Source organism: Myodes glareolus, chromosome 20 (assembly GCF_982192425.1).
Source record: "Myodes glareolus chromosome 20, mMyoGla1.1, whole genome shotgun sequence".
NCBI lineage: Eukaryota > Metazoa > Chordata > Mammalia > Rodentia > Cricetidae > Myodes > Myodes glareolus.
This window is the reverse complement of record NC_142045.1, coordinates 27,634,881-27,646,965: the sequence shown is the minus strand read 5'-3', so window position 1 is coordinate 27,646,965 and position 12,085 is coordinate 27,634,881. Positions and strand designations below refer to the sequence as shown.

At 41.3% G+C, this 12,085-nt stretch overlaps 1 protein-coding gene across 1 annotated transcript; it reads right to left on the bottom strand.

Annotated features, from left to right (window-relative positions):
* Positions 1-2,366: 2,366 nt before the first annotated feature.
* On the bottom strand, positions 2,367-7,852 carry Commd2 (COMM domain containing 2). Its single transcript, XM_048424709.3, has 5 exons — positions 7,695-7,852; positions 7,537-7,614; positions 6,845-6,927; positions 5,228-5,401; positions 2,367-3,663 (listed from the first exon to the last, which is right to left on the bottom strand). Exons 1-5 carry the CDS (start codon positions 7,759-7,761, stop codon positions 3,466-3,468), a joined length of 600 nt encoding a protein of 199 aa, XP_048280666.1. The 5' UTR covers positions 7,762-7,852; the 3' UTR covers positions 2,367-3,465.
* Positions 7,853-12,085: the final 4,233 nt, after the last annotated feature.

Below are 12,085 nucleotides of genomic sequence, written 5' to 3'. Positions count from 1 at the left end.
TTCCCATAGGCCCTGTAAGGCTTGCAGACTGGATGGATTGCTGTCAAGAAGATTCAAATGGAGTTATCTGGCAAAATGTCAGACCTGGTGAATATACAATCAGTACTCAGGAGACTGAGGCAGGAAGAATGTGAAAGCCGCTTAGGTAACACAGTGAGATCCTGTCTCAGAATATCAAACATTTCAGTCAACAAATATAAATATCATTAAATAAAGTGTATCATTGTTTGTCTTCATGATATCTTGTAAAGATGAAGAATAACAGGTTTATTCAGCTTGCCTAATGTACACATTTTACATATACAAGGTCTCTGACCCGGCTTTTCCAATACCATTCTGCAAGTCATCCAAACTCACAATAGAAATTAAGAAAAAATACTCATAATATTACTACCAGAGTTAGCACATTGCTCAGGTTCTTAGAGTATATTGAAGTATAATGCAAAATATAAAATAATGAGACCTTTAGTCTCTACTATTAGATAATGGTAAAGATTTATTGAATATTTTTAAAAGTCTGGTACTGGGATCTAAAGAGATTGCTCAGTGGTTAAGAGCACTGGCTGTTCTTCCAGAGGACCCAGGTTCAGTTTCCAGTACCCTCATGACAGCTAGTAAGTGTCTGAACTCTAGTTCCAGGGAATCTGGCATCCTCACATAGACATATATGCAGGCAAAACACAGCAATGCACATAAAACGAAGATAAATAAATGATTTTTAAAAAAAGTCTCAAAAAACATAATGGGTTTATATTTATATGTATATGTGCATAGATATTTAATAGGTTAATGATTTTAATCAATTTTCAGGTGATTTTTTTGTCTTAATTTTAACTTACTTTTTTCCCCCCTAGGACAGGGTTTCTCAGTGGAGCCATGGCTGTCCTGTGACTTACTCTGTAGATCAGGCTAGCCTTAAACTCAGAGATCTGCCAGCCTCTGTCTCCCAAGAGTTGGAATTAAAGGCATGCACTACCACCACCTGGCTAAAATAAATCTTAAAAAAAAAAAAAAACTGACACCATGCTAAATATTATATATACATAGTTCCATTTAGTACACACACAGAAACATGGTTGTTGATTCTAAACTTTTGCTACTTTTTGTGTGTGGGTGTACATGTATGAACTTGTGTGTATATGTATGCATGTATACATGCTGATGTCAAGTGTCTTTCCTTAGTTGCTCTTCACCTTTATTTTTTGAGGCAGGTCTCTCATTGAAAGTGAAGCTCACCGGTTTAGCTGGGCTGGTTGGACAACAACCTTTAGGGAGCAACCGGTCTTTGTCTCCCCCAACCAAAGGCTAGGGTGACAACCATATGATGCAATGCCCAACTTTTCATATGGGTGCTGGGGATTCAATCCTAGGTAGTCCTGCTTACACGGGAGGCACTTTACCAACTGAGCAACCTCCCCAGCCCCCATAACGTAATACTGTGATCCGATGCACTCTACTGCGCTCCATAGACAATGCTCACACACCGTGCACAGATATACATGCAAGTGAAACATCCAGACACATAAAATAAAATGTTCAGACAGTATTAAAGTAAAACATGAAAGGGGCTGGGGAGATAGCTCAGTCACAAACTTCTAGAGCCTGTTATGTAGACCAAGCTGGCCTGGAACTCACTGAAATCTACCTCCCAGGCAATAGAATTACAGGCATGTAGGACTCTGCCCTGTTGTTGTCATCTTGTGATTGAGCCAAGAGTAATGGCTCAAGAGGTGGAAGAAGGGTTGCTTGGAGGGACACGTGCTAATGGCTCAATATTGGTGGGGCCATTCTAGTTTATCTCCCATCCAACAGGGACAAGCAAGCCTCATAGAGCTATTGCATAGCTTGGCAGGCAGGCTAACTTTAACCCAGTGACACGCACTGCTAACTCATGATTTTGAGTTTGGAGGTTTGTTAATATGACAATTTCTTTAACTGAGTTCTCAGTGTAATTAAAAATTATGTTTATACATTTGAGATAACTCAGTGGGTAAAAACGATTTGTCAACAAGCCTGATGACCCGAGTTCTATTCCCAGGACCCACAGGATGGGAGGAGAGAACTACACACACACACACACACACACACACACACACACACACACTAAATAAATATTATAAAAATCTGTTCTGGGGCTGGAGAGATGGTTCGACTGTTAAGAGCACTGACTGCTATTCTAGAAGACCTGGGTTTGAGCCTTAGCACCCAATGGAAGCTCACAACCCTTTCTAAGTGTAGTTCCATGGGATCCAATACCCTCTTCTGGCCTCTGGGGACACTGAACACTCATGGGGCACAGACATACATGTAGGCAAAACACCTATACACACAACATTAAAAAAAAAAAAGAACTGATCATACCACTCTTATATTCTTTCTTCTTTATTCATTCATTCATAATTACTTATTTATTTTTTGTCTTTTCGAGACAGGGTTTCTCTGTAGCTTTGGAATCTTTCCTGGAACTCGCTCTGTAAACCAGGCTGCCATCGAACTCACAGAAATTTGCCTGACTCTGCCCCCCAAGTGCCGGGATTAAAGGTGTGTGACACCACCGCCTAGCTATTCATTATTTATAAATGTAAATGATGACGTGTCTTTTAATTGCTTTGGGAATGTGGGAAATTAGTCCCTGATAAAATGCATGACAGGACCACAGAAATTTGTATATCACTTAAATCGATTAGCCCCAGTATGGTACCATTGCTATTTGCCATCTTCATATACAAACAAGAATATATAAGTTACCTGTAACAATATACACAATCTTGTAAAAATCCTATTTACCTTTTTCTATGGCTATAAGTGTACAGTGCTTTTAGAAGTAAAAGATACTGAACTATCTAGAAATAGTTCTAAGTAGTAACAGTGAATCTTATTTTCAACTTTTGATCAAGGAAAAAGAAAATAAAACTGACAAAAAAATACCCAAGCCAGGAGAGTTGAGTCCCATGTACATGGAATACATGAACAGTATTCCAGGAGAATCACATATACACAGAAGACATGAATAGTATTCCAGGAGAATCACGTATACACAGAAGACGTGAACAGTATTCCAGGAGAATCACATATACACAGAAGACATGAATAGTATTCCAGGAGAATCACGTATACACAGAAGACGTGAACATTATTCCAGGAGAATCATATATACACAGAAGACATGAACAATATTTCAGGAGAATCACGTATACACAGAAGACGTGAACGTTATTCCAGGAGAATCACAGATACATAGAAGACATGAACAGTATAGATTTGTTTTAGTTAAGTCCATTCTACTTATACACTTAAAATACAAAATACTTTTCAATTTGTGAAGAAGCTGACTGCATTTAGCACCAGAAAGAAACTGTTCTGATTGTTGTTCAATCAAGATTTCAACATCCTGAACCAGAAAAGGAAGTTCATGAAATCCAGATGTACTCCAGCCATCCCTGGATCACCACCTGCACCTCGGGGCTACTTGATGCTGCGGACTACTCTCCTGCAGTGGCTTGTCTTCATTTCCTCCAGCGCTTGCTCCAGCTGTTGAACCAAATGAAGCAGGGTAGCTGGGTCTGTCTGCAAAAGATGGGTGCTGTGGTCGCCATTCTGATCAAGGTGCAGCTTTACAGTCACTGATGGTTTAATCTGTTGCCGGAGACTTCTGCTTGCAAGCTTGGAGACACAGAAGGAGCACAGTTACTCTTAAGTAAGGATGCTGCACAGGGAACTTCTAAATTACACTGTACCGGGTTAAAAATAAAATTTGAGATGAATCACAAACTTTTAAATGAAAAGTAAACTTTAAGACCTTTGCAAAGAAAAAAACGCTGGCACTGTAAAGGAAACCTCGTGGTATGAAAAAATTCCTTAAACAGGATAAAAAGCTTGTGCCTTTAATGTCATCACTTGGGAGGCAGAGGCAGGTGAATCTTTGTGAGTTCAAGGCCAGCCTCGTCTACAGAGTGAGTTTCAGGATAGTCAGGGCTGTACAGAAAAACCCTGCCCCTAGAAACAAAACAAATAAATGAATAAATAAATACACTTCAATTTAAAAAGGTAATATAATAGAGTAAGGAGATAGTAAGACAAAAATAGCATACCATACAGAAGGGGAAAATGATTATAAAACCTTACATTCTTTACATTTCTAAATTCCTTTTTTTTCCTGATTTACCCAATGATGCCAAATTAGTTTTCTTAAACAACTGCTTCAATTTTACATGTTTATCCAAGATCTACATGGTTTCCCAGTGTCTGCTATGTTATATCTAAACTCTCACCAAATTTCTTTTTTTTTAAAGAAAAAATATTTATTTATTTATTATGCATACAATATACTGTCTGTGTGTATGTCTGCAGGCCAGAAGAGGGTACCAGACCTCATTACAGATGGTTGTGAGCCACCATGTGGTTGTCAGGAAATGAACTCAGGACCTTTGGAAGAGCAGGCAATGCTCTTAACCACTGAGCCATCTCTCCAGCCCCTTACCAAATTTCTGTAACCCATTTTACTACCTTACAGCCCACAGATGAGTATCGCCTCGACCCCTGCATGTATACACAGCTACAATGGGTTAGAAGGAAAGTCTGTGTCCTAGCTTAGTACGCTGGTTACCTTTGGGAAGGAGGAAAGGAGCAACCACTGGTACAAGGTAAGAAAGATGTTTGTGGGGTGCTGGTCATGGTCACGTCCACATTATGTATATGTGACTATGTAGTAACTCATTGAGTGCAGAGATCTGGACACTTTCCTTTGTGGGTTTCATGTTCCGGAGAAATGATTTAAGAAAAAAAGGGCATTGCCAAAAACAAAAACCAAAACCAAAACCCCACAAACAACTGTTTTTTAAATCATCTTTTCTTAAAATTATTTCTTTAAAACTTTACAAATTGGGGCCTTTGGGTTGGTTCAGTGGCCTGGGGCACTTTCTGTCATGCCTGGTAACCTGAATTCAATCCCTCAGGACAACAAAAGTTGTCCTCTGACCTCTACACAAGTGCCATGCACACACACTAAATAAATACATATAATAAAAACAAATTAAAAACCTTTGAAATTAAACTTAGTAAATTATATTAGAAGTAAAAAGAAATGAGATATTTGTGAAATGACCCAAAAATGACCATTAAAATATAAACATTTTTTCAAACCAGAGTTCAGTTAAGGAGGTAAATAACAGAGCATATAAATAATTCTTATAGTCTATGCCAGTTTTTTTTTTTTTTCAAGTCTTACTTGTACGTCTAGTCGCCATTCAAGACTATGGTAACTGGGAAGACGAGGTGTCAACTCATTCAGAATAGTTCTGATCTCCTTTCTGTTGTCCAGGTAAAGCTGAAGCAATAATCTATTCAGTTCTTCAGAGAATCCCAGGACAAAAACAGAGTCTTGGAAATCCAGTTCAGAAATCTAAAGATAAATTTGAGTTCAACAGAACACTGGGATTTACCTTTGTCTAGTAAATGTTAGGCATTTCTAAACACAAACGTTCTGTCTACAACATTCCTTACAGTTAAAGACAATCACTGCCCACTGTTTCAAAAATCCAAGTTACTAACATACAAAATAACCTCATTAAAATACAAAAAGAGGCAGCCTCCCTGGTTCAAATCCAGCTGCGTTCCCCAGACCTGGGGGGGTCCCATGGCTGCCATGTGCCCAGATGGAATGTTACCCCTTAAGTACCATTTTCTTCCAGGGCCACTTGTTTTTCAAACACGGTGGTTCTGGGCTGGGACTGTCCCTTAGACAAGAATAGATCTGGAGTTATAGTCTGAAGCACATAGCTGGGGCTCAAGTTCAAATGAGCCTTCTTTTTCCTCTGCTTTTCCTCTTGACTGAAGGCAGACTATTATTTGTGAGACACAGACTACTGCAGATTGGACCAATCCTGACTCAAGAAAAAGGATCTCTAGCCTTCTGGACGCCTGCTGTGCTGTTGTTCCACAGCTTTCTGCCCCTTGTTTCTTACTAGTTTCTTGACTTGTTCTTGTGGACTTTTCCTCAGGGATATACTGGCCTGCAGGTCCTAATTCCCCCGCTCACCACTGGAGAACAGCTCACTTGCTGTCTAGTGATGCTGCATTGGTGAGTGGACCGTGTTTCAGTAACTCTGACCTGATCACCCCAGACCTGGTCGTGTTCTACTGCCAGACCTTTTCCTGGGGGGCTTGAACACAGAACGGGAAGGTAGACACTCACGTCACAGACCCACACATTTCTGCCTGACTGGGCCTGCAGATTTAGGTGCCAGACTAAGGCTCCTCGGATCATCCAGCTCCCTCTCCCCTGGTACTTAAACTGATGTGGACGGGAACTGAGGGATGAGTTGGGGGTGGAGGACGAAAGGGAGAATCACTGTGCTTCGTTCAGCCTGATGTGAAGGAGGGTTGGCGTTTTTCCTGCATTGTCTCTTTTCTTACTGTTTCTTTAATAAATGGGATGAGGGCAAAAAAAAAAAAAAAAACAACCCAAAAACAATTAAGACGGCCAATTTTATTGATTATTTTCCCATCTAGTCAAATACTGACTGCTGATACATAAAGAAATGCAATATTTCATTCTTCTCTCTCCTAGGATACACGTATGGTGGCATATGATACAGAATTTTATAATTTATACTAGCAAGAGGCATTTATATTAGATAATGCCCTTAACACTACCGTTTAGGTATACTGCACAAATTCTATTATGAGTTACTAATTTGTATTAGCAAGAGGCATTCATATTAGATAATGCTCTTAACACTACTGTTTAGGTATACTGCAAAAATTCGATTATGAGTTACTAATTTATAACAGGTGCCTGTCTGAAAGGATCTGAGTAATACAATACCATTCTCAGAAGCCTTACCATGAGCTTGGAGCTCTCAGTAAGAAGATATGTCAATCCTTCCACACCATGCTGGATAGTGTCACTACTCACATTGAGTTTTCCTAAGGAAAAAAGAGAGAGAAAAATGAAAAGATTATCCTTTTGTTTAAAATCAAACAAACAAAAAACACGTTCAATTACTCTAAGTTTTCAAACAGTTTAATGAAAAGTGAGTTAAGCAGAGATTCCTGTTCCTTCTCAACCCACCCCACTAACAGATACCTTCGGTATTTCTCTCGAACCACCCATAACAAAACACAGACCTGTGAACAGAGACACAAAGCCTCTTTAAGGTAGGCAGAAGAGGAACTCAACAGAGATGTTCTTAATCACACTGCCCCCCCCCCCCTTCAGTAAAAGAGGCTTGCGGGCAGTAAACGACAACTGAACACTTGAAGGAAGTCCTCAGCTAATCTGACAGTTCCTTTTCATGAGCGTGCAGTATTTACTAAGCAGGTGGCACTGTATTTATTTAAAATACGAAGGCACTTATTTATTTATTTATTGTGAGCGCTTTAAAATCTCAATTACTTGCAGAGGTTGCGCCCTGGTTAATGGCTATGCAATGGGTACAAGACTCTAGGTCTTGCAAAGGTCCCTGCCGGACTGAGCAAGAGATCGGATAGCACTTTCCAGTTCAACAGACAGAGCCTGTCTCCTCCCTTTCTTACTGGCGGCGCCTTCGTAGATCTTCGGGTTAGATCCCCGTCGGAGGAACTCCACCGCGATCCTCCCGAACTCGGCGACCACTGCAACGGAAGTCAGGAGGCCGTAAGCGTTGGGCCGGACCCGGGACTGTCCCCGCCGCATGCACCCCGCACTCCCTTACCTGCGCTATCCACTTGCGGTAGGAAGGCCAGGTGCTCCTTATGCTCCTCGGACAAATCGAGCAGCATCTTAGCAAAGCAGGCCTCCTCCTGCCTCCGACATTCAGCACCGGCCCCGCCCTCGCCACTTCCTGCCTCTGTGCAGCAAAAAGAAGCTCGGGCGGCGCTGCACTGCCCATGCTTTGGGTTCCGGTGTCTGGCAGTCCGACCGGCACTAAATCTCAGGGCTCACAGGGTAGGAATGAAGGGGGCGCTGGGGCGCGGCTGAGTAAGAAGGCCCAAATCTTCCATTCATAAATCATCCTGCAAAAGTATAGTATGTGGGACTGGAGAGGTGGGTCAATGATTAAGAACCCGTGTTGCTCTTGCAGAGAACCCAGATTCAGTTCCGTACTCAAATGGTATCTCACAACCATGACTAGTTCTAGTTGTAGGGAATACAATGTCCTCTTGTGAACTCCATGAGCACCAGGCACGTACGTACCGTAGGTAGGTACTTGCAAGCATATATACTTATACACACAAAGTAAAATTTTTTAAAAAGTATAATATGTGCTTACTAGGTGCCCTGCTCTAGGCTCTATGGCATCAGCCTACTTGTGGGACGTAGGTTAATATCAATAACCAATATTTGTTACTCAGTGTCAGGATGTTTTTATGTTGAACTCACACTTCATAAGAAACTCGTTTTGTAGGTCCATTACCACTTTCATTAAATATAAGGACACGCTGAGTGAAGCAACAGAAACTTAATTTGTTTGCACACAACTTTTGTATGTGGTTTATCTCATGTTGTAGTTTCAATAACCATGGCCTCCTTTTTAAAAAGCAAGAAACCAAAGCAGAAGATTTTATGTCAAAACTTGAAGGAGATTGTTAGAGGCCTCACCTGTCTTCTCCGAGCCACTCCTTTCTGCACTCCGGGCTGCGTGTTTAAAATTTGTAACATTTAGCATATATATATGCTAATATATTATGATGTATATATGATAATTATTGTTGCATATATGTATGATGTATGTGAGCCCAAATGTGTGAAGGTGAGAGGCCAACCTTCAGCAATAGTGTCTCCCCTTCCACTGTGGTATCCCAGGATGGAACTCGGGTCATCAAACTTGCCATCTCCCCGGTAATTTTGATTGTTTGGCATGTTTGGGGTGCTGGGAGATCAAACCCAGGGTTTTCTTCATGGTAAATGTGTACCCTACCACTAATTATGTCTTCAGCACTGTACAAAGTTTTATGTATGAATCTAAATTATGATGATGATAATAATGATGACAATAACAGATGTTTGCACGATTCAGAACTTTTTTTTTTTTTTTTTTTGTTTTTCGAGACAGGTTTTTCTCTGTGTAACAGCCCTAACTGTCCTGGAAACTACCTCTTGTAGACCAGGCTGGCCTCAAACTCACAAAGATCCGCCTGCCTCTGCCTCCCAGGTGCTGGGATTAAAGGCGTGCACCACCACAGGCCGGCTCCATTATTTTTATCTTTTGACGATGTGTAAGAATTTGGTCACCTCTTTTGCTTTGGTTCATATATAAAAGACTATCGAATGACAATTGATAGTGACTCTCCAAATCTTTCTCCTCTGGTAGGAGGAAAGAGAAGGAGGGAAAAAGGGGGGAAGGAGAGAAAGAAACGGGGGAGAGAGAATTCATTACTATCTTTTTCTCTAGAAGTCTAGGGATTTAACCCAAGTCCTCTTAAATGCTAGTCCGGTGCTTTTTATCATCTTCAACTAGAGAAGCCTTTCCTTAATCTGCCATCCAGACAGATTAAACCTCCCTGTTTCTACCATATCTTTTACATCTAATTACAACTGTTTGCTGCACTGATGTCTCTTTGAGAGACAAATGAGGAAGACCCACTACTCTTTAGTGGTCAGATGTTAAGAATTATTAAAGTGCTGTTAAAAACATTAACGTTAATGATAAAAAAATGTAAGTTCTTGTAAAATAGCCTTCTGCTGTTCATTGTTCAGTAATGAGTAAAAACACTGGGAAATGGGAAGTTTCACTTCCTAGGTGGCAGCTGTTAGTTTATCCCTTTCTGTTTTTATGCTTTGAGCAAAAGGACGGCCAGTCAGCAGCTGGCTGCTCTATCCTTACACAACCATTGACTGCTTTGTACACTCCACAAACACCTTGAGGAAACCACACAGATACTTGCATTGGTTTCTTAAGGTGCAGCCTTAACCGGGGTGGTTTTAAACACTTTGTCTAAGACTTTGTGCTACCGCAAGCTTTTGTGAACCCAAGGAGAGTCTGTAAGCATTTCTATTTAGGTCAGAAAGGGAACACTTCCCCTGGCGACCCAGCCAAAGGACTGCTATGCTTTGCACAAAAGGGAAGATGCTGAGCAAACATACCTTCATTTATGTGTGAGATTTTGCTGCAATTGGTGCAACCACCAGTCCTTTGGATTTAGAAGCTGGCTGCCCAGTTGTTGAGCTGGCAGGGATCGGTCCCCTTACACTGCATTCCTTGCTGCTGCCTCTTCAGACCCAATAAAAGGCTTTTCTCTGGAGGTGGTTCCTTGCCCACTTCTAGAAGCAGACACAGTAAAGGAGCAACAGTGGTAAAATCAACAAAGTAGCAACAACTGCAACAACTGAGCAGCCAGAGCAGCAAGCCAGAGAGGTGACAGGAGAGGGAGAGCTGAGAGGCAAGGATGGTAAAATGGCTGGTTTCTCAGTAACTGAAGCGGGAGAGAAGAACTAAACAGAACAGCGGAGTGATATGGCTCAGAAGGTAAAAGGTGATTGCTGCAAAGCCTGAAGACCTGAATTCAATTCCTGTGACCCAGGAGAAAAAAAAAAACTGACTCCTATATGTTTTTCTCTAACTTTTCAGAGCACACTGTGGCACATGTGTTCACATACATATAAACACATTCTCCCTCTCCCCCACCCCTTTCTCTCTCGCATTCTTTTCTAATGTATTAAATATTTTTGAAAAGAACCAAAGAGTAGCTTCAGGTCTTGGTTGTTGGAAGAGTTCATGAGTTCTAGGGAGTCAGTGGTCTCCTAGGAGCTACACAATTGGCAATCACCAAAGGGTGAGAACTCCCATAGAGTCTTCAGTGCTGGCTACTGTTAAAGACTAGAATCTTGATTTCCCAGGCCTAAGAAAGAGTTATAATCCTTGTAGCAACAAGGATCCTGGTACTGTAGACCTACACAGGAGCCATGAAACTTATAGAAGTAAGAATTCCATAATCCAGTGTTAAATTTCTGAGGCAGCTTAGAGAGACAGGAGGCAGAAAAGAGACCACTGTGACTTCAACAGATGGAACTATTTATTTTCAACAGTGAGGGCAGTCACAGCAGGGAAGTGGTCTTCAAAAAGAGGAAGGGAACCCTTTATATAGGCTTACATAGGAGGTTTGGGGAGTGCAGCTGCTGGGGCTACAGGAAAGCCTGCAGGTTTTCCCTCCTGGGATTGTTTATCAGACAAGCCCGGTTTATCTTCAGAAGCTGCCTTGCGTAGGCTATCAGGATACAGGGTCATAGTGTGAACTGAATTTGGCAGTGCCAGGGAGTAGGGAGGGACTGGAGGGCTTTTGTAGTTTTCTGGGGTTTTTTTGTTTGTTTGTTTGTTGTTTTTTTTTATCACAACACTGGCAGGGCTAAGAGTCTTACTGCCAGAGACCCACACAATACCCATATCAGAAAAGGCTATCTGTAATGAGTCTTTCTCTGGACTGCCAGCCAGCTCCCAAATAACAGCATGGAGACTTCTTGTTGATTATGAAAGCTTGGCCTTAGCTTAGACTTGTCCCACTAGCTCTTATAAGTTATTAACTCATTTATATTATAATCTCTGTCTTGCCCTGTGGCTCTTTACCTTCCTTTCACTCTGTACGTCCAACTCCCTCCATGTCTCCTTGGTGTCTTCCGTACACATACTTTCATCTCCTTTCTCTGTTCCTTTCTCTGTGCCTGGAAGTTCCTGCCTATACCTTCTGCCTAGCTACTGGCTGTCCAGCCCTTTATTAAACCAGTCACAATAATATATCTTCACAATGTGTACAAATATCCCACAACAGTTACCACCTACTACTGGGCCCATATGCTGCTGCCTTCTGCTGCCAAAACTTACTGTTCGTGCCCACCTGTGATTTTGAGTAGGACAAAAGGACTCTGACCAATTGCTTGGAAACATTTGAACATGTTTGCTAGGCCTTGAAGCAAGTGTTAGGGAAGTGTGTGAAATGGGAGCTCTTTTCTGTTGCCGCTGGAAATGTGAAATTGCAAAGGTATCCTAAAAACTCTTGTACGATTTCTTACAATGCTAATTTTGTACTCACCTTATCACTAAATCATTCTGTTCCTAGGCATTTAGGACATAAAAACATATATCTGGAAAACAATTTGAGGACAGCGTCC

Excerpts from the sequence above, each read along its gene's own strand:
- Commd2 (XM_048424709.3), bottom strand. The coding sequence starts at position 7,761 with ATGCTGCTCGATTTGTCCGAGGAGCATAAGGAGCACCTGGCCTTCCTA. Across the intron at positions 7,615-7,694 it reads ACCGCAAGTGGATAGCGCAG|TGGTCGCCGAGTTCGGGAGG; the intron begins GTAAGGGAGTGC and ends CTTCCGTTGCAG. Across the intron at positions 6,928-7,536 it reads GATCTACGAAGGCGCCGCCA|GAAAACTCAATGTGAGTAGT; the intron begins GTAAGAAAGGGA and ends TTTTTTCCTTAG.